The 27,657-nt window shown below is 36.4% G+C and overlaps 4 protein-coding genes and 1 long non-coding RNA gene across 5 annotated transcripts; 3 read left to right on the top strand and 2 right to left on the bottom strand.

Annotated features, from left to right (window-relative positions):
• The first annotated feature begins 103 nt into the window (after positions 1-103).
• Positions 104-8,404, top strand: LOC125050584. The gene is made up of 13 exons (XM_047650521.1): positions 104-780; positions 999-1,192; positions 1,264-1,465; positions 1,554-1,652; positions 1,853-2,004; positions 3,376-3,535; positions 3,619-3,693; positions 4,259-4,307; positions 4,476-4,555; positions 4,778-7,322; positions 7,471-7,570; positions 7,703-7,846; positions 7,918-8,404. The coding sequence occupies exons 1-13, from the start codon at positions 628-630 to the stop codon at positions 8,039-8,041; spliced, it is 4,077 nt and encodes a 1,358-aa protein (XP_047506477.1). The 5' UTR covers positions 104-627; the 3' UTR covers positions 8,042-8,404.
• Positions 1,058-11,342, bottom strand: LOC125050589. The gene is made up of 3 exons (XR_007117158.1): positions 9,917-11,342; positions 1,724-1,853; positions 1,058-1,166 (listed from the first exon to the last, which is right to left on the bottom strand). It is a non-coding gene; the product is annotated as an uncharacterized LOC125050589 (long non-coding RNA).
• Positions 11,343-11,390: 48 nt separating this feature from the next.
• On the top strand, positions 11,391-21,892 carry LOC125050586 (probable sodium-coupled neutral amino acid transporter 6). Its single transcript, XM_047650523.1, has 9 exons — positions 11,391-11,664; positions 16,054-16,258; positions 17,444-17,564; positions 17,665-17,777; positions 17,857-17,989; positions 18,371-18,533; positions 19,920-20,088; positions 20,207-20,332; positions 20,452-21,892. Exons 2-9 carry the CDS (start codon positions 16,060-16,062, stop codon positions 21,000-21,002), a joined length of 1,575 nt encoding a protein of 524 aa, XP_047506479.1. The 5' UTR covers positions 11,391-11,664; positions 16,054-16,059; the 3' UTR covers positions 21,003-21,892.
• On the bottom strand, positions 21,667-25,651 carry LOC125050585 (malonate--CoA ligase ACSF3, mitochondrial). Its single transcript, XM_047650522.1, has 9 exons — positions 25,263-25,651; positions 24,701-24,838; positions 24,506-24,598; positions 24,012-24,278; positions 23,559-23,736; positions 23,203-23,452; positions 22,888-23,088; positions 22,676-22,815; positions 21,667-22,613 (listed from the first exon to the last, which is right to left on the bottom strand). Exons 1-9 carry the CDS (start codon positions 25,405-25,407, stop codon positions 22,166-22,168), a joined length of 1,860 nt encoding a protein of 619 aa, XP_047506478.1. The 5' UTR covers positions 25,408-25,651; the 3' UTR covers positions 21,667-22,165.
• A 324-nt stretch (positions 25,652-25,975) lies between these two features.
• LOC125050588 (26S proteasome regulatory subunit 8) lies at positions 25,976-27,413 on the top strand. The gene has a single exon (XM_047650524.1). It carries the CDS (start codon positions 26,151-26,153, stop codon positions 27,357-27,359), a length of 1,209 nt encoding a protein of 402 aa, XP_047506480.1. The 5' UTR covers positions 25,976-26,150; the 3' UTR covers positions 27,360-27,413.
• Positions 27,414-27,657: the final 244 nt, after the last annotated feature.

Here is a 27,657-nt window from a genome sequence, read left to right as displayed (position 1 = left end):
GTAAAGACACATGTATATAAAAAAAAAATTGAGTGTAATAATGATTTGTGAAGGCATATTTTGAACGCTATTTTACAAAATATGCTTTATAAAATGTGCTCTATGTGTCCTACATACTAGACATCGCCGTCGTAGTCTGTACTCTGTGAACTAGACTCAGGTACTCTGTCTGATATTTGGTATATGTCTGTGACATAGACAATTTGTCTTTGAAATAATCTTGAATTCTTAGCGGGAAACGTAATCGAAAATATATAATATATTCTTGTTAATTGTTATTATACCATATTGTGGTGGTATATAATTTCAAATGGTATTTATGTTTTACATAAAATTTTTGAAGCTACACAATGGATTTGAAGAATACAAAAATCACAAATTTAACAGAGTACACTTTATTTTCTCGGGATATGATTACGAAATATTCCCAATTGAAAATAACGCTAAATAGTTCGACCCTTGTTACTTTGAATAAATTCAAAATTTTTGAAACTGAGGTATGTTATCTAGTTAAAGTTTCACTATATTTCTATCATACATTAATTCATTTAACGCCTTACGCCTGTATTGTTTCAGTATTTTATAAAGTACTCCAAATGCGGCGCTGCATTCCAAGCTCTTGAAAAAATGTTGCTAATTCCACCTTCGAAAACTTGGGATGATCTTTCAAAGGAGATCGTTTCGCTGTTAAAATTTTGGTTTAATAAACTCCAACATCAAATGATAGAACACAACACTGTTTGGTGGAATTTTCTACTAAAGCTTTTGAATTTTGTTAAAGTAAGTTTTATCTATTCAGTATAAAAGTCTTATTCTTTACTTTTGAGTTTCTATATCTAGTTTCTAAAATGATTTTTGTACACTTACGAATTGACGATGGAGCAATATTTAATGCATAAACGTTTTAGAATGTAATAATTATGTAATTATCAAGAGAATATGACTAAAGAAACTACGGCACGTGTGTAGCAAATTGAAAGAATATTTAAAACTTTCAGGAATTAAGAACCAAAAGTCCACTCCTAAACTATAAACTCGTAGAAGGGCTGGGTGAAGATTTTCTCCAGCTGAGCAGAAATACCAATCTGGACTTGAATCAGCGACGGGCGACGCTTCAATGCTTCAACGCGTGCTGTGCGGAGTTGCCCAAACAGTCTAGGTTGGCCCTGAGGGAAACGTTTGAAGAGTATTTGTAAGTTCACTTAATACACTTTTTTATTTTAGTTTTGAGAACATAATAAGGATTTTGCTGCGATATTTCAGCACGAAGCTGGCGCACGAGATGCCGTCGTGGGGTGACTTCAGGTTGCAGTTCAACACGATGGAGACTCTTTTGAGGTGGCTCTTGAGGCGGAACGAACGTCCCGTTCGAGAACGAGTCGCCGCTTTGTGGTTCCCGCGCGACCTCTATTCGAGAATGGCCGTCAAAATCTTTTTGGAGAGGGATTGGAAGAACTTCTTTAAGGTCCATTCGTTACGTTAAGGCTTTCAATTTATTCGCAAGTATTCAAGTGAAGAACGAGATATTTACTAAAAACGCATATTTGTTTCAGGACGCGAGAGATTTCCTAAACGCACAAAACGAGAATAACTCTTCAATAATTTCTCTACTTTGTAAAAAATTAAATTTTGGCAAAACTGAGGCGATCACTGTAACTATATCTGCTTTTACACATTTTTGTTTTATAATGTTAACATTTGAATAAATGGTGATGATGATTACCTTCTGCGGTGCCGGGAATCCGAACCCGCGATCGCAGGCTTAACCGACCAACTTTCCTTTCGTTTCGTTAAGCATTTTCGGGCGAGTCCAGACTTTCGAAGACACGTTCAGAGAATTTTGAATTTCCAGGCTAAGGATAAAAAACACTGGATTGATTTCAACATAGCTAATAAATGCATTTCCCTAATGCTGGAATTAAAATTACTGGAGGTTCTTAAAATCGCGAACTCCGACGCTCTCGTGATTGAGGAGGATAACACAAGATCTGTGAAATTGATTAGGTATGTCTAATCCTGTTGAATTCCTTAATACTACTAATAATACGCTTCAACATTTCTTATTATTTTCTAAGCTTTTAAGAGAAGCATAAAATGCAATTAATTAATTACGGTGTACCCTCTATATGCCTATATTAATCTAAAATACATTCTAAAAAGGCGAAGGGCCCTTTGTGACGCCGAAGGCCGCGGTCTTCGAACCGGCCCCCAGCAGTGGTCCAGGACTATGGCGGTTCCAGGATAAAAGATTGTCGCGTGTCTTGTGATAAGATGTTTAAGTGTTCATATCGGTATTTTTACTGTACCTTTGTGTTATTACGTTTAGAGCGAGTGCTGCATTATGAGATTTATCATTTGATTATTCTAAATCAGGATACTTTTCAACGACACATTATTATTATCCACTAGTTGATGAGATAGTAGTCTAGTAATAAACTGCGGACGAAACCACGGAATCGAATATTTTAAGATGGGATATGTAGGATTGTCACGCGTGATTATTGAATTGATACGAGGAAGTTCTCATACAACATCCATTTCTTGACACTAAAATAAATTTTAAACTATTTTGTTCAAAAACGCCTACAAAGTTCGTGTGGAGTTGCGAGCCTCAACATAATTTGTATTTGATTAAGTTATAACGCAGATACACTTCTTGAATAATACATTTTTAGTTTCCCTATTTCTGACCTTGCTGTTTTTATCTACGGTAAATTCGATATTAATTTATCACACATGTTATATTCTTATTTATTTGCTAATCAGTATTCCTACATCTACTCATTAAACAATATCCGACTAGTTACATTATACACAAAAGCTCAAAAACTAAATACACATTTAAATATAAACATAAACACAGTTAACAGTTTTTACCTATTTATACAAAAAATATAACAAAGTATATATTTAGAATAAATTCTAAGTTCTAAGATTCATTGATCATTATAATATATTTAATATAAAGGAAGAATAAGAAAGCCATTATTTGTTACATTTTTTAGTTACATTAAATATTTGCTGGTAATTTCTTTTATAGTCTGAAGGTATACGGTACACGACCGAGTTACGAAAATAGTTTTTATTAGACCGAGGAATTTGAAATAGTTTGATTTGTCTTGTATTATCTGAAGAAAGGGTGTGAAATAGTAAAAGTGATAATAAGTTAGGGCAATCAATTAAACAGGTCAAAAACCTAGTCCACTTCCATTAACAAAAACATACTTAGGTCAATCATTAATGTGGAAATTAGGTTTTTTAACAGTTAAGCCCTATATTTTTTGATAGCATGATTTAATAATGATTGCTCTATAGATGAATGTTTGAGTAAAACGGTCGATCAGTAGTGAAATGCTTGATCATTGCCTATTGCAGAAATGGCGCTTTAATTCAAATAGATATAACCGTAATGGAGCCTTTGAACCGATCATCTGAAAAAATTAACAATGAACGCGAAATTAGTATTTATATGAACGCGATAAACGCCGAAAAAGTAAATGAGTCGCTAAAGAAAATATTTGGAAACAAATATGAGGTAACTTGAAATTTTTATATTTACTTAATGAATTGCTTAAATTTATCATCGTTGGTGACTCTATACAGACTTTTTTTAATTAGGCTTCGTTCGTGGGAGAAGGGAACCATCAGTGTTCACCCAACACAGCAGGAGAATGTTCACAAATAGAAAACTCGGTTAGCTTTTTTACATGTTATGTTAATTAATATTATAAAAAATCAACCTTTTTAGGTCTGGGCCTCAGATTTCTGAATCGGTTTCGTGATCATTTGGTAATCTAATAGGCAAGTAGGTGATCAGCCTTCTGTGCCTGACGCACGCCGTTGACTTTTTGGGTCTAATGCGAGCCGGTTTCTTCACGATAATCGAGCGAATGTTTAATGCGCACATAGAAAGAAAGTCCATTGGTGCAGAGCCGGGGATCGAACCTACGACCTCAAAGATGAGAATCGCACGCTGAAGCCTAGGGCCTAGGCCAACACTGCTCCTATTAATTAATTAATTGTAATTGTGTGTAATTGTTAATTAATAGGACCTCGTCTAAAATACTAAAGTAGTGGGATAACAGGGAAGCTACCCCGACTTTAGAATTACTCTCATACACTGTAATCTTTCTCGAAATGTCGCAAGTTTATGACAGTTGACAGTTATTTTTTAATATCAATGTTCGATATGAGGGTAGGATAACTTTATGACAATTAGTAGATTTTATGTTAGAGTAAACGGAAAAGTAATTTGCAGGAGGATAGTCGACAGTTCGCCATAAACACGAGACGCGGGAAGCGAAGCCGTAAGATTTGTTGTTTATTCTTTTGGTTTTCCTATTCCTATCTCACGAACATCAAACAAGTCTTAATATACCTATTTGGCGACTTTTTGAGAACAACAAATAGTTGTTTATATATTTTATGAAATTAAATAAATTGTGCGTAACTATATTGTTAACCGTCAATTTCAGGGGTCGCAGCCGCAACCCTCAACAGGCAATCCTACGCCTGGAAGTCTCCGTCCACTACTTCCACGACCTCATTGCTTTTAGTGAGTTCATTTATTTTATCTTATACCTAATTAACAAATTGTGTGTATCTTATGAAGTCCCAGAAGATGATTAATGATTTATTTACCTTATTTCTGTTTCTGACGCCAGGCAATTTTGAGTCTAACGTGTGCCTCTTTCTCTCACGGTAACATCAATAACACGATGGCACAACCGGGGTTCGAATACCTTTACCTAGTTCTCAAATAACGAAATTGTTTTAGCTCAAAGAAAAATTATCGGAGTATCCGGGGTGTGTCGGAGCAAACGACGAGGAATACGGCGGTATTTGCGCGAAGCCGCTGTTGCCTCGAGTCGCCGAAGAATCCGAAGAAGACATATGCGTTTTGACACCTCGTACCAAACCGCGATGCGATGCGGTCTTCTCCCACAAAATTAACCTTCGAGATTCTGTGGACAAAACCACGGCTTCTAAGCCCAGCACTATCAGCTTAGTCTTAGCTACGACTATAGATTCCTACGAAGCCACCGCCCCGCACGACACCTTGGATGGCTTTCCGGAAGACCTCGAACTGAACACGCTCAATTATATGGCGTACTGTCAGCAAAACAAAAGTGAAAGTACATCAGACTTACAGAGCGAAGTCATTGAAAATACTCCGTTTGTTAGACCGATCCTCGACGCGCGTGAAAACGTTCAAGTTTGTGACAAAAATTATAAAACGCATTACGAACTTATCGAAGCGGACGTAATCCAATGCGTTAACGATTTAGTTGATCAAGTTTGCGCAGATTATGAAATGATTTTGCATTTAATGAATGAAAAGGAATTCACGAATAAATTACTCATTGAAGCTGGTCTTCCAATAACCACCCAGAGCGAGCATCGGTCGACCGATACACGAAAAGCAAAGAAGAAAACGGCTAAGCCGATTGAAATTACTTTTCCAAAGACCGAGGTCAATAAGAGGAAAGGGCAACGTCGACAGAAAAGGTCCGAACCGGAGGCGGCGACCGAACTATCGATCGCTTATGAAAGAGACGTCAATCTTAAAAGTCCCAATACCAATATTAAAGGACCGATGACGCGTCGAAGGCGCAAATTATACTCACCAAAAGATAACCTCACATTTCAAGGCCCCGTCGATCCCGAGACCGGTGTAGAGCAATCTCGCACTCCGACGACTTCCAAGACTCCTTATCGAGAGATTCAAGAAATGCGAGCCACGCATAGAGAATCAACCAAAAGAAAACTTATCCCAAAGAAGGTAGTCCTGTCACCGCGATCGAAACGGTTAAACGACGACTTCGATAAGTTATTGCAGACCGATTTTAACGATGAAAGCTTAAAGAAATCGAACAACACCAAACTTATATCGGTATACAACTTTACCGATAGTGACGATAGCGATTTCAAAGACAACGGTAACCTGACGAGACCATCGCTACCTTTGCGAAAAAGCAATGCTTCAGTTAACTTAACGGAAAAAAAATCAAGAAAAAGAAAACAAAAAAGTATAAATGTAGTCCAAGATACGCTCATCGATGAAAGGATGCGAAACGCTACGGCAGATCTAAACACGTCTTTCACTATTGAAGAACCCATCGAAACGTGCGCAAACGTAGACGTACCGGTTATTGTCGTCGAGCCGATCATTAAAGATGAAGATATTTTAACCAAAAAATCAAGAATTGTTAAGACCCGTGAAACTAAAAAGAATACTAAATCCAGAAAGGGCTCTAAAAAAACTAACAAACGTAAAAACGCTAAACCACCTACTACGAAAGTGATGAATATGTCACGCGATAGGGACGAGAGTATAAGCCCGGGGCTCAAATGCGAATTACAAGAAGCCGAAAAGAACCCTGACGACTCTCTAGCCGATCTGGACAAAATTCATATCATCCAGAAAGCTGAGAAAGAGGACTCATTCGAGCATAGAGATTGTGTCTACGAAACCATTGAGACCAAAGCCATCATTGAACACGTTCCCCTGGGGCGCGCCCCCATCGAGCGAGGCCAATCCTCCCGGGGCCAACCCGACACTTTGACTCGAAGTATCGAAAACAACAATGTGATGCCCGAAGCCCCTCACAGTGAGATATGTCGAAATAAAATAAGCGAAGATGAATGCGCGCAGCGCTTTCCACGCGTAAGTGTAGAGAGGATGTCGGAAAAAGATATTGAGGAGTGGTTGTCACCACGTGCTAAATCTTCACCGAGCGGGGGAACGAGTGAACCCTCCCCGAAACCCGAAACAGACCATGATGCGCGTCCGCCGGTCGGCGATGAGTCACATTTATTTTCTCCTCGATGTGAAATTTTAGCGGAAAACAAAAATGGAAAAATATGCAATTCTTTGATTCTCCCATTCAAAAACAATAAAAAATCAAAGGATCAAAAATATAAAAGAAAAAAACACACACCCGAACTCAAACGGATGGAACCAGATGTGGATTATACAGAGAAGGATAAATGTGGTAACAGTTCATCGATACGGGCAGTTTCTCTGAAGTCTCGAAAGACTCCAAAAGCATTTAATAATCGCGTGCTTAAAACGCCGGATTCGAATGAAAATCTGATTAAAGACATCCCTATTAAGCGCCGCGCTGAAAAGTTGCGATCGATTTCGTCGTCGGATTCAGACAAACACAGAATTACCAGAAGAGCTCTCGAGAGGCCTATCGGTGACGACGACTCTTCCTCGAGAGAAGAAGAGAGCGAGTCTTCAATGAAAGAGTGTTCCAACGCTGAGACGATACATAATTGGTTGGATCGAAGCCAACACGAGCTCGAAACGGAAGAGTGTGAGTATAACTTTTGAACCGGTCATTTCGTCCGAGAGGTGTACTATGTACATTGTACGTACGCACGTACGTTTGGTCTCATCAAAATCGGTTTAACGAATCCACAATAGCTCTTAGCAATCATCTGACCACATTTTCATTGTTTTAGTCGACGGCGTAAGGGTAAACGTCTTTGGTGATATTTTCAAAGAGGTGCAGAAGAAAATCGATTTCGATTTAGCAAAAATTAAGAATAACGTCAGGAATTCGTGAGTATTTACTTTTTTTTAATTTACGAGTCGAGTATTATCGATTCGTAGGTATATTTTTATTAAATTATTAAAAAGTAATGGCAGTTTCAATGCAATTATTTTTAATGAAGAATATTCATAATAATACAGGTTAGAACATATTCAAAGAGGTGTAGTGAAGCAGATAGAAGAGGCACGTTTGCGTCGCCGGGCCTTGTATACGGAGTCTGCGCGCGAGATATTCTCAGACATAGGCAAAATACTCGACGCCAAGTTCACCGAGCTCGAGGCCAAGTACGTCCGAGACGTTCTCTTCGATAATTCAGTCATTTTACGTGTAATTGAGATCATCACAATGTTTCTAGGTGTGAGAGAGTCGATGATCAAGTTCTGGAAAACGTTTCGCGAGACTCGACGCAATTGTTGTCCGAACTCGCTACAACTCAACTTGACTTGGTTTCGTACTTAGACGCCCGAACGAACATGTAGCACTTTCACTTCACTTCTTTCACTCTGTGTTCTCAAACTCACTTCAGTCACAGATAACACACGAGTTAACTCGATCACCATTAATTTATTAAGTCGATTGATAGACCTAGTGTTGTCAATGATTTTCAAAATGCGAGGTTTCTATTGCGAGCGATAGACCCTGCGCATTTAGATGTGTTAAGTGGGTTCTTTTAGTTATATTTAAAGCGTAATGCAGGGAGCAATTTTTTTTTTAATAATAAGAGAACTTTGATTTATAATAATATTTTAAAGGTTTGTAGAACAAGTATTAACAACAACTCAAAATATTGAAATCATATCATCGAACCAATGAAATGTAAAATATAAACGTTTTAAAACTGAGCATTTGTTTTTCTAATCTACTTGGCCTGGTTAAAGTGCTAAGTCCGCACTAAGTCGTGCACTAAGTTACGCACTTACGTGAGATTAAAACTAGGTCGTCCCGCTTGAACCTAACAGTATTTAACATATACTGGCATGACAAGGGAGTAATATGAAATTATCAAATTTTCTTTTTAATGAGAAAGGTTACGTTATCATTATAAAACCTTTTAAGACTTTATTATGTTTTCATGTTTTGCTTAGCCACTTAATAATGTTTATAATATTCGTAGGCGAGTGAGAGTCCTGTCTCTACGCTTTTGTTGCAGTGACTGACGTGTTTTACAATTCTATAGCAAAAAACTTCCAGTTGCAACCGGAAAACAGGTCGCCCAGCATAAGATGCATTATTGTCTTAAACTGATCTTAGATTAAATCTGTGCAGGTAGTCAGGAAACGCCCATGTCCCGTAAAGATTTGTGGTGTAGACTTTTTGACGTGACAATGTCTAATAAATCGACGAACGCCGGCTGTACGCACGAAAGTGCATGACTCGTTGTCCCGTTACGCTCATTGTCCGTACAATCCATCTCTCTTCCACTCGATTGCCCTGTTCTATATTCTATAAATCAATGAAATGATGCAATTTTATTCATAGAAGTATGCATCGCATCAATGTTTTGTAATGACGTTGTCACGTTAAACTATCGTCCGTAAACCATAAATACCCATAATTGAATTAAACCGAAAAGAATTTGGTTGTTTTGCTTCTTTGTACCATTTATCCCACTCTGATATCGTTTTATTTAACTTCTTTTATATGTTTAAAGAAAACACTTTTTTACCGGATTGAAGTTATGTAGGTATATATTTTGCATAATTTTAAATTTTTCCGACATTTCGCGTGCGTGGTCACGGTGACTGAGACAAAAGGTGTTGAATGTCAAAAAGTATCACAGCTGTAGAAAAAGGAAAAAGTTGTATCTAAAAGATGGAGGGTTTTGGCAGAAATGGCTCACGGTGTCCTCTATTTTCGGGGATTGTTTTTCTTGAGATTTTAATTTGGATATTATTGGATCCCAGGTGTTTGACAATTTTGGACCGTCTTCTCTATTGAAATTTGGGTGTTTTTTGATTTCAATGGCTTCGCGTACCAATCTTGGGAAGAATCTTTTTTCTTTCGCAAGTACTTTCGGTTGGTCAAAGCGTATGTAGTGATTAAGCCTATCTAGTGTGTGTTCACAGACTGCTGATTTTGTGTGTCGTATGTCCGCATTGTGTTATTTGAGTCTGCTGGACATATTGCGTTTAGTTTGCCCTATGTAAAGGCCGATTTACATTATCTTAGTGTTTAGGAGAGTGCTTTAGGATAGTACTTTAGTTGAAACATGTAAACGCTACTTGCTTTAGTAAACGCTACGCTAAAGAACTTGCCTTTCAAGTTGTAATACTAAAGCACTCTCCTAAACACTAAGATAATGTAAATCGGCCATAAGACAGGCCACAGTCGCAATCCAGTTTGTATATACCTACCTGCATCTTGCAACGGGGTGTTACTTTTGATTGGTATTCCTAAGGAATTGCTGAATCTTCTTGTGCGGCTTGAAAATTGTATTAATAGAAGCTCATTTTAGGATCCGGCTAATTCTATCTGTAACTCCCTTTCAATAGGGTAGGTAGGTTGGCTGGCGCGGAACTGTTCGTGTCTTGTTTTTGTTTCGGTGTAGCACCTGTTTAGTAGCACATGCTGTAGTTCCTCCTCGACGTGGGCAGCATCACAAAGACGTTGGGCTCTCTGAAACAAACATTTACCGACAGAAAAGAAGCTTTCTATTCTATCTTTTATAGAGGGATCTTCGCGTATTCTATTTTCGTCCCCCAATGTTTTCTCATTAATGCTATGCTGCAACGTAATAATAATAAAGACGAAAATCTGCAAAATAATATAAAAGTAGGTGTAATAGGTAATGGCACCGTGAATATCAAGACTAAAAGTCGTCTCCTTTCAAAGTCGGTAAACAATATCTATTGACTATTTAGGTCACCTCAGATGACCTGAAGTCTTTGAAGTACTGTCACACGCTGAAGTTATAATAGAGCGTGGTTTTATGTCGACAAAATCTAGCTTCAATTTAATAGGCAGTATTAAATTACACGAAGAGTAGTACAGTGGTGTAGAAAGTAAAATTGTATCGACAATTAAAGATTATAATAGTAGAGAATAGTAAAAAAAATATAAAAATAGTAAAATCTTAGTAATATTTTACCGCTGAAAAGTTATAGGTCCTATTTCGATCAATCGCTCGTCACGAGATTACAGGAAAAAAGACACACAAGGCTGTTATCGCCCGAGAGCTGCTAACGAAACATGAAAAGTTGAGCAGATGTAGAAGAATAACTCATACCAATCAATGTGTGATAAATAACGGGTAATTATTCTTTAAAATAATTTATAGTTTACTGTACAATATCAATATATTCATTCCAAATTATTTCGAAGTTATTTATCCTCTATTTATATAAGGAACGCCATCTGCTTTTTTTTAAGTACAGATAAAGTGTTACAGTTGTATTTGCTAGGGTCGTTAAAAAGGTAAGAATGGGTTATGAGTATTGAAGGATGTGGCCATAATAGCAAATTAAATAATGTAGGTTCGAATATATAATTAAGACATTACCATGAATAAACGAATTCGCCAAGGACTTTACCTAAGTAAAAATAGCCTAAGAAATCTTTAATCATACTGCGATAGCGGCCAGAACTTTGAACTGAATGTGCCAATTTTCCAAACACCTTTACGATAAAAATAAGATCTATGCAGATCAGTTTTAATTAATATTTTAAACAAAGGTACCTTTTATTTTTGGGAACTCCCAAAAGGACGTAGGTCTTTGATCTCGTAAAACCTGAATTTGCGTACTTACATATGCACTTCTGTTCAGGACTGTCCAGTCGCATGGAATCAGCTTATTGTGTTAATCCATGCCTCAGAATTGAACGAACAACCACAGGCGCACGTCAGACCGAATGTTGGCTGGCTTACAATTATACTGCCGAATTAAATTATATAGGCCCTTTTACAGTATCATTAAATAACAATAATTTATAAAATATTTAGTTGATTCCCATTTTCAAATTAATGCATTTAGAATTGCCAATTAGAAAAATATAAGTGCTACGCTGTTGCTGTTATTGCAACGAATGTATTGCAGGAAACGTTTAACTTTGACATGTGATTTGTTCTTTTGGTGTCTTCAGTTATTATTTGCTCTTCGAAACTGTAAGTAGAACTATGTAACCTACCTTAATTTAATACATAGTTGTAATTTTACTATACCTCATGGTTATCAAGGTGTATCGTCGGTTTTTTCCCACTTAGTAACACAGGACTATTAGATTAACACCAATAATTAGCGAAGATCTTATAGGATTGTTCCAATCTTTGAACCCTTATTTTTTCATACTATACGGTTTTTATTCTACACTATATTTCAGAATCTGTTATGAACGGAATCACTTCTATTCAGATTTATTTATTACCTAGAGTATCTAAATATATTTATTATTATATATTTTATTTAATTAACAGCACATCAATACATGATAATGTTTGTGTACCAAGCAACTAACAAAATATGGTGGCCAAATTAAAATGTTTTAAATAATGTGGTATAAAAAACTGGATGATGAGATATATTAGATTATGTTTAAATTCAATAAATAAATTGGAAAAAGACGTCGCTTACTGCAGTTGTTTTAAAGTTGTTGAGTGCATTCTTATTCTTAAATAAAAAATATTTCACACTTGAAAAGGGGAATTATCTAGCTTTTGATTGGCTTCAGACTTCGTACACTAATTTAAGACTACGTACACAGGTACACTAATTTTTGAGAGTGTGTTACCAAAAAAACTAATCTTAATACATATATTTCTTGTGTGCGTGTGTATGTGACTGAACTCCTCCTAAACGACTGGACCGATTTTGATGAAATTTTTTGTGTGTGTTCACGGGGATCTGGGAATGGTTTAGATTCACAAATCAGCCCGCCAGATGTTAAGGGTAGTCCACCCCTAATTTTTATTTTTTTATTTATAGATAAAATTTTATTTTTTATTTTTTTTATGTTACAGAATTAAAAAATACATACAACCCCTAATTTTCAACCCTCTACGATCAACCCCTATTTTTTTATTATAAATGATATACATGGCAAAACGACGTTTGCCGGATCGGCTAGTAACTAAATAGTCAACAACGTGGTCTTATTTTAAATAGAGATATTTCATCAATATGCATTCAGCACTTAGAACATGTCATGACAGCATACGAAACCAGATGTCGAACGCAAACAATACGATGAACAAAATCTAAAATATGTTTCATTCAAGAGCTAGAAATGTATTTTTATACCTTGACGTCATTCCGAAGGAACCTGAATCTAATTTATTTGAATATCTCCTAATTAATCCGAAATTGTAATCTTAATGAAGTAGTGACCTTAATATTTATTTTGTATTCATTGTATTATTATTTTCTTTTGAAATTATACGTATAATTTGTATTTACAATTTTCTTAACTTACAAAGTAATATTAAAAATTATTAAAAAGAAAATTAACATTAAACGCTGGCAGTATTTCCTCTCTGAATTGCGACACTTATTCGTTGAGTTAATCCAAAATTACCATTTCAACTGCAGACAGAATTGTAGTATTTGACATGCGAGTTTCACTGTTATTAATACTGATTTGTTTAAGCGTATGCCCTACACTTAACAGAGCGGTCGTGGTTGTCACCTTCTCTTCGACATCTTTTATTGCTTCACCTTATACATACCAGTTCTTTTTTTCACCATGTCATTATTCTATGAATCCAATATGAACCAAAATTCAACGGCTGTTGCCTGTTGGAGTTTCGATCATAGATTTATCTGGTTCGTTATAGTGCAACGAGTTGATTATCATTTCCGGTAAAAAGAAGAATAACAACATTTTTGCACGTGATAGTTGTTTTCGAGCTGCAAAATTAATTTGCCTTTTTATTACACCAATACCTGTCCTTCCCTGATAACATTTTTATTTGTGAGTTATAAAAGATAAGTACCTACTAATATGAGAGTGCGTACTGAAGCAATTTCCACCGTAGCTAGTTTTAAGATTCATAGCCGAATTGCCAATAATCACTTACAGTCCGTCCGTATGTCACAGCCAATTTATTCCGAAACTATTAAGACAATACAGTTGAAACTTGGTAGGCATGAAATAGCTTTTTGATTTAATAATTAAAATAAAAAATCCACTTATAATAATAATAATAATAATATAGCCTTTAAATTCCGAAACTCTGTCACTTTATATATCTAAACTTTAATATATTTTCACTCCAGTATATCTCGGAGTTCGGTTTGCCTCTTGGCAAAGGCCTCCTCTAACCCTTTCCACTGTTCTCTATCTTTTGCGACTCTTCTCCAGTTGTAGCCTGCTGTTAGTTTCAGTTCGTCCTCCCATCTCTTGCGTGGTCGACCTCTTCTTCGTTTTCCGTCTCTAGGGTACCATTCCGTCACTATTTTGCTCCATTTTTCATGAGAGCTCCGTAGCATATGACCCGTCCATCTCCATTTCATTTGGTCAATCTTAGTGAGAATGTCTGTCACACCTGTTCTAGCTCTTATGTCTGCGTTTATTTGTTTATCTAATTTTCTTATGCTCAGCAAAAATCCACTTACTAATAATTAAAAGAACAAAGTAATTTTTTTTTATCGAACCTGTAGGTACGTGTGTGGCATCTTGGTTTAATCAAGTTTTTTAATTGTAAAAAACAAGTTTTCTTAAAAAGTTACTTTTCTTTTGAAATATAATTTCAAAGTGTTTAAATTGTGTGTCACTTTTCCTTCCTAACTTTTAAATGAAAAAAAATGGAAATATCAGTCGTTGCACAAAGTAATGCCTTGATTTCAGCAGATCTAGTTCAGTAAATAAAAAAATTGAACACTTACGTTGTGTACAACGTCACAATAATTCCTTGACATTCGAATAAAGATCTCCAAACTACGTCAATAAGTTCTCATGTAACAGGATCTGGTGAATAGGATTAAAAGAAGGAGTTCCAATGTTGAAAGAAAACCAATGCTTTTCTTGATATTACATTACCTGAAAGTAGTCTATGTTTCGGTGGTTCAAAATGCATGTTATGTGATCTGCATGGTTATGCCATGTATCCAAGCGAATCTCTTGTATTGAACATGCAATATATATATACAATTTAAGTGGGCCTTTGTTAAGTGTTCCTAATATTACCGCCGTGTACGTTAAACGATTAACAAAATAACATACCATCGTTTTAGATACTAAAGCAGCGTTAACTTCGTGAATAAACGTCTCTTCTGCGATCAGTCTTTTGTTTCTATGTACGAATTAGTACTCGCTAGTTTGTGATAGCAAAGACACATGTTTGTCTCAAAAGACTAATCAGTGGTCACCTATTCTTGTGAAAATTAATACCTACTAAACTTTATTGTGAAATAATTAAATGCATATGTAAATAAACGAAAACAAATATTTATGAGTATAACTTGTTGATTAAATCCACTTGTTATTTAATACCTTCACATTTTATACGTTCAAATAACTTATAAAGACAGTGGGTCCATGATCACTTGAGGTGCTTCAGGATAACCTTTTCTTGACATGGCACTCATAAGCTGGTGGCAAAGAGGGCACTTTAGTCGTATCGGTATTTAAATACATGAATATTGTGTTATCGCTTTCATATTATGCATTATTATAGATAACAAAAAGGTCTTTTAGAATATTATTACTCAAGTTCAATTTAAAAACCGATTTTTATCATACAAGCACGTGAAACGTAGTAGAATTGCGTTGATACAGTTTTAATCTAGTAAATCTGCTATTCATTTTAAATTACAATCATGAAATAGTTTTTTTATAATATATTTCATATAGGTAACCAAGTACACTTATTATGAACATCAAAAGATGTTAAATTGATTCTAAATTCATATTTACTACCAGCCTTGCGATTCTGTAACTCACTTTTCGAACTCTCACTGCGGTTTTCGCAGCGGCGGTCGCGCTCAAATCAGTCGTAAAGCATTCATTATACGACTTGGAATTCTGATAAACAATTAACTAGAAGCTCCCTCCTTCGGAAAGTGAGTTACAGAATCGCAAGGCAGTTCGCAAGTCAAGGGCGTAGAGCGAGCAAGAAGAACTTGCAAGAATCTTTCCGCCACTATTTTTAATCGCTAAGTTTTGAGTCATAATTTTTTTTTGAACTGGAGCAAATAAATCTCAAGGATTATGATCTTTAATTAAGCTTGGGAGTTTGTTGTAAAACGAATACAATTTCCATATAAAGAGTGGTTTATCTTCTGGAGCCTGGTTGGCCGTACGCTTAAATTAGTTTTGTTTCGAGTATTATACTGGTGAGTCACCATTTGTTTTAAAATCGTTTATATTTCTTTGTACATACAACAAGGCTTCAAGTTAAGTACATGTTATTACCACCAGCTAACATCATTTTTACTTGGTTAAAAAAAGCTAAGCCAATAAGCGTAGATAGAATTAAAGCGACAGCTTAAAGTAAATTTCTGTTAATTTAATGGGTAAATTAAATATGTGCCCCTCATTATTTAAAACCCTTTTTCAGATAAACATGAAATTACTGCGTTTATCCGAAGAAAACGTGGTTGGTTCCATTCCGACCAAGGCCACTCAGGTGATGATGTACCACGATAGATACACAGCTGGAGAGACCACGGGAGGTCTAAGCGTGATCTTCACAATGCTGTGCATCATTGATTTATTTGGAGTGTTTCCTGTGGTAGCATTGCCGAAAAGCATTATATCGTGTGGTATGTAACTCGGTTTAATAAAATAAGAAGGCATTAACTATCAGTAATTTTGTACCTATACAAACTAAAGACAGGCCAATGTAATGACGGTCAGATCTTAGTCTCGTGTTCGGATATGTATCTATGAAACCCGGTAAAATTGTATTTAACCCATCCGGGCTCCATGTCACAAAACAAAAACATAACTAGATTCGAATTTTGGCTGAACTATGTGACAGAGTACTGAAAGTAGGTCTCATTTAGAATGGGCTGCTTGGTAATTGGATATATAAAACTAACGTACTCTCATGGGAAACATATCTAGCTTAACCACAGAAACAAACACGGGTTATAGGTCGGTTATCGAAAGCTGGCGCGTTCACAGTACTCACACTAATGCAATTTCATTATACAGTATGTTTAAAAATATTACTTTTTTGCCAAGCTATATATTTTAGTCTACTCTGGTTTTAGTAAGGTTGGGTGGGTTGTAAATAAATAAAAATGTGTCAAATACATATAAATATTATGTGCATACGAGGGTGGATCCAAAAGTTCTAAGCCCGACCAAGAACGTATAAGAGTAGTTTGTGTAAATAATTTTTCATTTTTCGACATAAGCTCCATCTAGCTCAACACACTTCACTTTTACTTCACTAACTATTCTTTCAATACTCCTCTTAGAAACCCCAGTCACATCTGATGTCAAATTAAATATAACATTTTTTCATTAAACTGTTTTTATTAAGATGCTTAAAATAATTTAAAACATTGTGCACCATTTCACGAGATTGCCCTGGTAATGTTTGAAAAAAGATCAACATGTATAAAATAATAATAATATAATACAGTAAAAATCAACATAAACAGTAGCAAAAGAAAAACAATAACTGTCTCTTTTATACTCATAAGCTTGACCGAGCGCGAGAGAAACGGACAGTCTTTTCATGATGTATTTGTGATTGTATTTCAGTTTGACATCACGTCTCGCGCTTATTCACAGACACTACACAAGCACAAAGTGTAAATGTGTTGAAGCCGCCAGCTTTAGATAACATACCTATACGTGTGTTTTAGACAACACACGCCAAGTCTGGGAGTTTCAAGAATCTATCATAGACTACAGAAAACATTTACATTTAGCGGGAAAGATATATTTTATTCGTTAATGACAATCCCATGAAATGAAACTAAGTTTTGTTATAGGAATTTATGGCATTCCGTTGGTGCTAGCTGTGGTCGCGCTACAGCTCTATACTGCAGTGCTGCTCGGCAGAAGTTGGATTTTAGCACACGATATCTCACCCAATATAAGAGAAAAGAGTCGGTAATAAAGGTTCTTTTTAAAGAGTCATAATTGTAGTCTTTTATTACAACGAGTGGCAATCTCTGTTCCGGTTGGTCTTGACACTTTATATCTTTTCCAGATTTCCATACGCTGCAGTTGCAGAATTAGCTTTTGGAAAGACTTCTCGCAGTATTGTCACATTCTTAATTGATGCTACTGTTTTCAGCGCAGGCGTTCCGAATTTCATATTTGGTATACTTTTAAATATATACATTATAAAAGTATGTTGAGAAGTTTCTCAAAAAGGTACATTTCTTAAAAATGTTTTCAGCATCGCAAAGCATGCAGTTATTCTGGTGGAAAATAACGGATGGCGACGTGGGCATCACATACTGCGTATGGATGGTCGTCATTGGTCTTTTACTCTGCCCAGTTATGTGGCTTGGATCACCCAAGGATATGAAGTTAGTTTAAATTGTATCTACAATAAACATTCAACATGTTTGGTAGCTTTCGCTTGTAAAAGTGGCTATGTGTTGTAAGTTAAACGAAACTACTTGAAGCTGAAATAATAAAAATATGGTTCCACTTTAATGAAAGATCTGTGGATAGATGAAGATCTTTTGGCCCATGTTAAGAGCTAAAATGCGGCTGGGGCAAGGATTCGGACGTATATCACTCCCGTGTTTCAAAAACGTATTGGATTTGGCACACTGAAGTCCTACTCGGCGCTAAGTTTTAACTCTGATTAATCTCTCCCTAAACAGTTACAGAAACTTAAAACCTAATCTTAGTTTTTCTGTCCGCCTCATGATAGAAACAGTTAAAATCTTTTTCTCCCACAGGCCTCTAGCGTTGACATCAGTGTTCATTGTAACTACAGTGGCTATCTCCACATGGACCTGTATAATTAATGATGATAAGTCCCCTCCTCCGTCCGGGGACGTAGTAGCCTATATGCCTAGTGCTAGAGACTTTCTGGTGGCTTATGGCATCATGGTTTATCAGGTTAGTTTATACTTAGCTATAAAATAGTATATCTATCAATAGTTACTGGCGTATACACTAGTAAGATCATTGTTTTGCTTAAATTTATTAATAACTAGCTGACCTGGCTAACTTCGTTCCGCCCTACAAACTTATAATATCGTTGTTACTTTAATTTAACTTATTTTAGGATTTCATTAATGTTAAGTATTACATTAATACAACTCTTTTGCAAATACAGAAATGTTTTATTGCTTGCCATTGCGAAAGAAGAATGGCAGTTTTACACATTAGGCATCTTCTCTCTAGCGTCAATATGGCGATACTGCATGTTAAGCACTTTCTGATATCAACATCTTTTGATCATTCACCTCAAGATCGGAATTTCTTGAACTGACACGAATTCGACGTAAAATGATGCGTAGTTTTGTCAACAGATGGCACCATATGGTTTTTGCATTCTTAAAATTAATTAATTAATTTATTGTTATTCGATAACTTATCCGATATTTTATTGCTTATTCTGCTATTCGCGACGGAAACAAATCCAACAAATCAAAAACCATGGCAATCGGTCCAGCCGTTCTCGAGTTATAAGTGTTGTAACAAACACGACTTTCTTTTATATTATTTATTAATTAATAATAATAATATTGACTCGCACAACCCATTATTTTTTCTAAGGTTAGGTTTCAGTGAGACCATAATACACGAAAGTCTCTAAAGGGGCTTTTTGTATGTCCGATGAATGATTAGTTACCCAGCCGTATGGCCGGAACGATCGCTTTGCAATCCAAAATACTGCAATATTTCAAGCCAATATTATTGCTGTTTCGCTTTACGGCCTAAGTGCGTCCCTTTTTCACTTCGCCTTTTTTAAATTTTTATGTCCAGACTTAAAATATCTGTTGTCTTTGCTTTTAAAACAATATAAGGTGCTGCAACGCGCATGAGTTTGTCCGCCATTGCAGCCATAGGTAGTAGCATAGGTTGCCATAGGTTACAGCCATACCTATGGCTGCAATGTATACATATGTAGATCGTGTAAAGACAAAGTAATAGGCTATATTCTTTTGCAGGAATATTGCCGAGATATATACATTGTTCAGCCATGTGCTGCCTTAAAATGTTTTGTTTTGTATTTTCGTGATATAGTCGGCAATGATGTAGCCACATATTTCATTAAAAGTGTAGCCCGTGTAGAGGCCCCTTAACACGCATGACACTTGAAATGTTAAGTACTTACTCGATGTAAGAAACGTATTTAGAAAACTTAAATGTCCTTCAAAAATCTGCTCTTACATCAGCAACATGTTCGACGTGGTTCATGAGATAAGATAAGACCTTTAAGGAATTTTGTTAAGTATACGAATTCATTATATTGTAAAGCAAAAAACCCTTTTCCAGTTCGACATCCACCCAATGCTGCTAACCCTGCAAGTGGATATGAAAGACAGTCGTCGTATTCACTCGGCCGTGTTGGGAGGGTTCACAGTTACTGGAATCATGTTCACGGTCACCTCATTCCTAGCAGCCAAGAGATATGGGAACAATGTTCAGAGTAATATACTACAAGGTTGGGGAAGATTTTATTATATTGCTTGTCCTAGATTATTTTCTTTCTATAAATAATTTGATTGTTATGTAGAAACTTGGTTACTATATTAACTGCTTGAAATATGATTTTGTTTTAGGGTTGCCCTCATCAATAACTCTATACATAGTGGCTCTTCTTGTCACATTGCAACTCTGCCTTTCGAGTGCCGTCGGCAACTCAGCCCTGTTTCAGCATTTAGAAGATCTGCTTAAAATACCAAGAGGTAAGACCAATTGAGTCTGCTTATTTAGCATTCAAACTTTTGGAGACTGACAATAGTAACAATTGACTTGAATATCTAAGATAAAAAGTTTTTATAATATTCTTACTGTATCTTTTCAGAATTCTGTTTACAACGGTGCGTAATGCGGTCGAGTATTATCGCCCTCGCTGTATTTCTAGGTGAATCCGTGCCAAGATTCGATCTAGTCATGGGCTTAATTGGCTCAACGCTTACCGGTCCTCTCATGTTTATATTTCCACCATTATTTTTCCTTCGATTGTGTTATAAAAAGTCCTCCTTACCAAACAGTGCATTGTCATTTAATAATTTAAAAACTGAAAATCCTCATAAAGTGACGTTGGGAGAACTGAAAAACGGCAATGATCCGTCAAAAATGGCGTTGTTTATGCATTCATTTGACACGAAATACAAGACATTTACGAATACGTTAGGCAAAATGGGCGAAAACGATATGGATGAATATAATATTAAATGGTATGATATAGTATTGGCAGTGCTCGTAATGTTATTGGGTATATTGGCCACTGCTTTAGCGACATATTCCAGTTGGTCAGATGCCATATCGTCAGCATCTTTTTCACCGCCCTGTATAGTCAACTCTACTGCCGCTGCGAGGAGTTTTATTGAAAGAAACATTCGAATGACGTAAAATAATATAATTTAACGCTGTTAACACTGCCGGCTTAGCCTGCCTAGAAGCGTACTTAAGATGGTGGTCCTAAAAAGAAAGTAAGATTCCGTAACATACAGTGAAATGTGTTTCACTTACTAAGAAGGCGATTCTTTTCAGTACGTGATGGCACATAGTTTATCACCGTGCCATCAGTAACGCCTAGTATTTTTATGTTAGCAATTAGAGCATTGACTTTGTTAATTATTATTACAATGTACAGTGTAAACTCCTTATAACGAATTTCAAGGGACCGAGCATTTTTATACGTTTTCGACAAGTTTCATTATAGGGAGGGAAGAATTAATGTATGGGTATTGGGTTAAACCAAATACATTTCAGTAATTTTTAGGTTATAGAGGGGTTTTCGTTATAACGAAAGATGTTAGATAGAGTTTACACTGATCTTGTCTTCAAGAATATTTTATGTTTTTGTTGTATCTAAGTGTCGTATATTGTATGCACAATTGTTTGGGTAAATCGGTACAGATAAAGTTGTGTTTGACAGGTAGATATTGTATCTTGTTATGGTTAACCTATATGCTTAAATGAGTGGTAAGTAATGCACTAAATCTCTATGCGAAAATTACACTATTTAATTATTACCTTATTATATTTTGTACAGCTGTGTAAATAAAATACATTTTAAGTAACAAACGTTTTATTCAAAGAAATAAATAACAATCAGCCCTGTAAAGTGTCATAGTCATAATCTTCTCACGCTTTGGTAAAATTTATATCCATACAGAAACTTGAATATAAAATATTTAAATTTTTAACACATATTATTTTTCATTTGCTCGCAAATACGCGATAACATTAAATGCAACAATAACATACAAACGAAAACTTTTTTCTTTGTATATAAATTTTTTTCACAAAAATACCCGTTTGAAAAATATATTTTTAACTACAGCTATGTACAAAAGTAACCTATTTTCTATATATTTAAGGCCTTTAACAACATCAATATTTAAAATGCGAGCTTTGTAATACGCTTAGACATAATTCTGCGTCTGTTTCTCAACTTATTAAAACAATTTTATTTAACATAAACCTCTCTTTTCTCTCACAACTCTCGGTTTCTCTTACCGTTAAGTTTAGGAATAAATATATGTCATACGAAGCTTTATATAGCCTCACTAGGATCTCTTAAAAACCAAATCTTTCGCGAAGAGTCGCCTGATCTCCTTCTTGTCCAGCTTCCCCATCGCGTTTCTCGGCATTTTCTCAACCGTCAACATGGTCCTGGGCAACTGGTACGGAGCCAACTTCTTTCCGACGACGTCCTTCAACTGTCGGAGCGACACGCTCTCGTTCTCTTTCAACTGGACCACGGCCGAGACGATCTCCCCGTAGCTGTCGTCCTCGATCCCCAGGACCGCCACGTCCGCCACGCCGGGGTGTTCCAAAAGGGCCGACTCCACTTGCACGGCGCTCACCTTGTAACCCCCCGTTTTGATGATGTCCACGGAAGACCGGCCGAGAATTTTAAACGACCCGTCCGAGAAGGACGCCACGTCTCCCGTCCGGAACCAGCCGTCCCTCGTGAAGTCGGCGCCGTCGAGGGTCGGCGCTCGGTTCCAATATCTGGTCGACGAAAACGTTAGTAAAAACTAAATTCAAATAAAAAGAAAAAGTTAAGGACTAACCTGGTAAACACGTTGGGTCCCTTCAGAAGTAATTCGCCTTCAAAAGCGCCATCGGCTTCCCCGTGCACGGTCACTTTCGCTTCTCCCCTGTCCTCGTTTTCCGGGAGGCTCCCGGCGATACCTAGTCTCTCCAGCGATATCTGAATCCAGGTGGACGTGTCATTAGACGGTTCCTCGTGTCAAATACAAAATAACGTCGATCGGTCCACCACCTGTAAGTCTGGTGCTCGACTCTCCACCGTGACCGAAGGCTCGAGGCCTTCGTCCCGCGGGGCCACGATCCGGGCCGACACCCCGGGGAGCGGTGTTCCGACGCAACCCACTCGCCTCTTCTCTAGGGGTCGGTACGGGTTGCTCAGGGCCATTCCCACTTCGGACATACCGTAGCGCTCGAGTAAGCGAAGGCCGGAGATCTGGAAATCGTAATAACTGAACAATCATAATTTACTAATTTTTATAGCAATCATACACTGAAAATAATAAAAAACTTCGTTCGCGAGAGATAGAGATGACGATGCGCCACTCACCTCCTCCCACTTATTGAACAGCGTCTCGGGCAGAGGGGCCGAGCCGGCACACATCAGTCTCATCTTACTCAAGGTGTTCCGGACGTACTCCACGGTGTTATTGTCCGTGAACAGAGCGGAGTGGTCGGCCGCCAACCGCGCGTACATGGCCGGCACTCCGTGGAACACCGAGATACGGGCTTCTTCGGGTCCTTTGCCCAGAAGATGGGACCAGACAGTGTGTGACGTGAACGACGGCAGCATACGAATTCTGAAATTAATTTATTCAATTTAAATAAACAAACTTTATTTTATGTTCATCTAGATTTGAAGTAATGACAAAATTGGTCTAATCATATTCATTTCTTCATTCTCACCTGGCCCCCGCAGCCAATGTGGCGTTCAAGGAATTGAGCTGTCCATGTATATGATGCAGTGGCAACGTATGTAACACGACATCGCTGGCAGAATATTGCCATGCACTATGTAAAGCTGCAATCTGGGTTGCCAGCATCCTGTGCGTCCAGACTACCCCTTTTGGTTTGCTGGTTGTGCCTATAAAAAGTTTAAGTAGATCTGGTAGCAATGTGGGAAATATTAAAAACACAATATTGACAAAAGAATCAAGTAGATTTGGAACTATCAATGAAAACTCTGTATCGTCCCTTTTTCATATTAAAAAAAAATATTGTAAACTGTTGTCTGGGTCTCTAAATTAACCGCTCTGAATATTTTTTTGTCCGTGAAATATTTTTACACATAAGCAATGACACAGCAACTAGTGAATGGGAAAAAATTATTATTGTTGCAAAGAAATTAAACATACTTACCACTAGTATAAATCAGCATAGCATCTTTTCCACCATACCATAAGTTTGTTGGTCCTGTTTCCCCTAGACCAGTCTCTGGTTTCCAGTGATTTGGTATTTCATCTTTATCCTTATCTCGATCTGACACTAATAATGGCTTTGAAAGTTCAGATGTGACTGGTCTAAGTAAGTTTTCATGTTCCTTTGTACATATGACTAGACCAGCATCACTATCGGTTATGAAGTATTTTAACATTTCTGGTGGGTGTATAGGTGTTAATGGAACAGCTGAAATAATTTTCAAGTTCTATAATTGTAAGAAAAAACATTGGCAAAATACATATTTAAATTAAGTTTAAGGAATGTACAAAACATAGAGGTAACCCTTGTTGGTGGTTAGTTAATGGAACCATGTCAACTAATTAATACATGTTGATCAAATGTAACTTACCATATGTAATATATCTTATGGGGAAATTGGACTTTAAATGTAATGAAAACCAATTTTTTTTTACCTATATTTCCTGTCATCCAAATTGCCCACTGTGTAATGACATGTGAAACATTGTTGCCACACAGGTATCCAATAGTCCTTTCTGTTTCACCCACTAAAAAACAAGTACTTTATATTGTTATGTTTATGGTGTTATATTTTTGTCTAGCAACAAATTTTGGTAAACAATTATATTTAAAACAAAGATGAGTCTTACATAGCTGTGCTGCAATGTCCCTACTAAGATCGTTTGCCGCATGATATAGTCCAGCATAGGTAAATGTTCCAGAGTCATCTTGGACTGCGACTCTGGATGGGAACAAAAGTGCTCTACGGAAAACTGGTATGACTCCACCTGCCAACAGTATTCACAAGCAAGACAAATTATAAACTTCTAGAAGAGAAAAAAGATGACATAGTAAAATAAACTACTTAACTATATAATTAACATATATAGCTTAAAATGTAAATTTACATAATCCAGACAAATAAGTCACTACTTTGTGTAAGAAAATGTTGTTAAATTATCTTTACTTCTATAATAACAGTATAAAGAGGCATGTAATTGCATGAAACAGTTCTAGTTTTCGTTAAGTAACTTTGACAAAATATGTGATCACATATTTCTTGGAATTTAGATAAAACTCAATAAGTGCGATAAACGATAATCATACTACGTATTTTCATATATATTATCTATATTTGCGTCAACAAGGTATCTTAAAATGTATGATAAATAATTTTATACCTATATAATATTATCTTAAATACACACATACCTGTTTTAATATCCTCGTTAAAGGAATTTAGCAGATCTAAATTGCTATCTTTCTTTGGAGCTGCATGGCAGGTTCTTTTAAAACATATTCCAATACGTTTTCTGAAAAACCGGTGATACGTATGGGGTCGAAATAATAATCCCATAGTAGATGTTGTAAGAGATTTAATTTTTTTACACTAATTTACTTGTTTTTGTCGTTTTATACTTGCAGATTAATTATTTACCACCGATATGTTGGGAGGAAATACAATTAGTTAAATTAAGATAATATGCGGACAAAATCAAAATCTGATCGTCTCCGGTCTCAACTCTCACTACATTTAAATTTTAAAGACTGACATGTCACATGAGTGACACTGGAGTCTGGACACTGGTCACACTGGCGGCTGGCCGCCTGTCGGTTCACGGTTGTCCGTTTTTTTTTTCTTCCTTTATGGCTCTGGCACGGTGCAGATTTTTGTATTCGACAGTTAAGATCCAAAAAACAGATTTGTAACAAATTGTTATCAAATATTTAGAAATTTGTCCGCATTTTACTGTTGCGAATTGACCTAACCCTGACAAGAGAGAGGTGTTATATGTACTAATTTATTTGTGTAGATAAATTTTCCACATTAATTAGGACTGTGCTTGGAAAACGTGTTTGACGCTATCTTTCAAATATTTAGCCTAAGTTACTACGAAACTAAAAACTTATGTTCGTATAATCTGTGGAGTGACTTGTAGTTTCGAAGTCCGGTGTTTTGTCAAAATTTTAAATTAAACTTTTGACGTCTTCAGTTTTCATAATCCCAATTCCCAATCATTATTTGCGATTCATCTAATTGTTATTTGAATGTAATTTGTTTATATTTCGAAATTAATGAGATAACAACCAAGTGTTAAAATGACTATCACGAAGATGGACGTAGACCCCGTAAAGGGTGAAGGATTTCGCCCATACTATATTACCAAGATTGAAGAGTTGCAACTCATTGTGGCTGAAAAATCACAAAATTTGCGGCGACTGCAAGCTCAACGTAATGAACTCAACGCCAAAGTAAGAATGTTGCGAGAAGAGCTTCAACTCTTACAAGAACAAGGTTCGTATGTCGGCGAGGTTGTTAAGCCGATGGATAAGAAAAAGGTTCTTGTAAAAGTTCACCCTGAAGGCAAATTTGTTGTGGATCTAGACAAAAATGTTGATATCAATGATGTTACCGCTAATTGCCGTGTTGCACTGCGTAATGAGAGTTATACTCTGCATAAGATTTTACCCAACAAAGTTGACCCGTTAGTGTCGCTTATGATGGTGGAAAAGGTCCCCGATTCTACGTATGAGATGGTTGGCGGTTTGGATAAACAAATTAAAGAGATAAAGGAAGTAATTGAATTGCCTGTTAAACATCCTGAATTGTTTGATGCTCTTGGAATCGCGCAGCCCAAAGGTGTGCTTTTGTATGGCCCTCCAGGTACTGGGAAGACTCTGTTAGCTAGAGCAGTAGCACATCACACAGAATGTACTTTCATCCGTGTTTCTGGTTCTGAATTGGTACAAAAATTCATTGGTGAAGGAAGCCGTATGGTACGAGAACTCTTTGTTATGGCAAGAGAACATGCACCATCTATAATCTTCATGGACGAGATTGATTCCATTGGTTCTTCACGTATAGAATCTGGCAGTGGTGGAGATTCTGAAGTTCAAAGAACAATGTTGGAACTACTTAATCAGTTGGATGGTTTTGAAGCAACTAAAAACATCAAAGTTATAATGGCAACAAACAGAATTGACATTCTTGATCCAGCCTTGCTACGACCTGGTCGTATCGACCGGAAGATTGAATTCCCCCCACCAAATGAGGAAGCCCGTTTAGATATCTTGAAAATTCATTCACGTAAAATGAATTTGACTAGAGGTATCAATCTACGAAAGATTGCAGAATTAATGCCAGGTGCTTCTGGAGCTGAGGTGAAAGGTGTTTGTACTGAAGCTGGCATGTATGCTTTAAGGGAACGTAGAGTGCATGTCACACAGGAAGACTTTGAAATGGCAGTGGCAAAGGTCATGCAGAAAGATTCTGAAAAGAATATGTCCATCAAGAAATTGTGGAAATAGATTAATAATTTGCTTTTGTGTATTAACTCTTACTAATTAGATGTAACTCTTTTTCAAATTTTGTTTTATTTTCATATATCCTTCCAAAAACTTCTTCATGATGAGGATGTTATTCCTATAACTAGGTGATATTTTCGTAGTAAATATTAATTTTTAAAGCCTGTGTTAAAAAGATCTATCTATAACATGTTAGACAATTTATTAATAAGGTCTTTAAAAAATCAATTCCTTCTTGCTATGCACAATATTATTCTTTTCATCTCATGAGTAAGGCATTGTGTTTAAGTAGAAAAATATT

The sequence above is a fragment of the Pieris napi genome, chromosome 6 (genome assembly GCF_905475465.1).
Source record: "Pieris napi chromosome 6, ilPieNapi1.2, whole genome shotgun sequence".
Taxonomy (NCBI): Eukaryota; Metazoa; Arthropoda; class Insecta; order Lepidoptera; family Pieridae; genus Pieris; species Pieris napi.
Note: the sequence above shows the minus strand (reverse complement) of the source record. Positions and strands in the feature narration are given on the sequence as shown.

Coding starts and splice junctions, on each gene's coding strand:
- LOC125050588 (XM_047650524.1), top strand. CDS start 26,151: ATGACTATCACGAAGATGGACGTAGACCCCGTAAAGGGTGAAGGATTT.
- LOC125050585 (XM_047650522.1), bottom strand. CDS start 25,407: ATGGGATTATTATTTCGACCCCATACGTATCACCGGTTTTTCAGAAAA. Junction 23,453..23,558: donor ACATTGGCTGCGGGGGCCAG/GTGAGAATGAAG, acceptor AATTAATTTCAG/AATTCGTATGCTGCCGTCGT. Junction 22,816..22,887: donor GTCGAGCACCAGACTTACAG/GTGGTGGACCGA, acceptor ACCTGGATTCAG/ATATCGCTGGAGAGACTAGG.
- LOC125050584 (XM_047650521.1), top strand. CDS start 628: ATGTTGCTAATTCCACCTTCGAAAACTTGGGATGATCTTTCAAAGGAG. Junction 781..998: donor AGCTTTTGAATTTTGTTAAA/GTAAGTTTTATC, acceptor TAAAACTTTCAG/GAATTAAGAACCAAAAGTCC. Junction 3,694..4,258: donor GTTCACAAATAGAAAACTCG/GTTAGCTTTTTT, acceptor AGTAATTTGCAG/GAGGATAGTCGACAGTTCGC.
- LOC125050586 (XM_047650523.1), top strand. CDS start 16,060: ATGAAATTACTGCGTTTATCCGAAGAAAACGTGGTTGGTTCCATTCCG. Junction 16,259..17,443: donor GAAAAGCATTATATCGTGTG/GTATGTAACTCG, acceptor GTTTTGTTATAG/GAATTTATGGCATTCCGTTG. Junction 17,990..18,370: donor GGATCACCCAAGGATATGAA/GTTAGTTTAAAT, acceptor TTTCTCCCACAG/GCCTCTAGCGTTGACATCAG.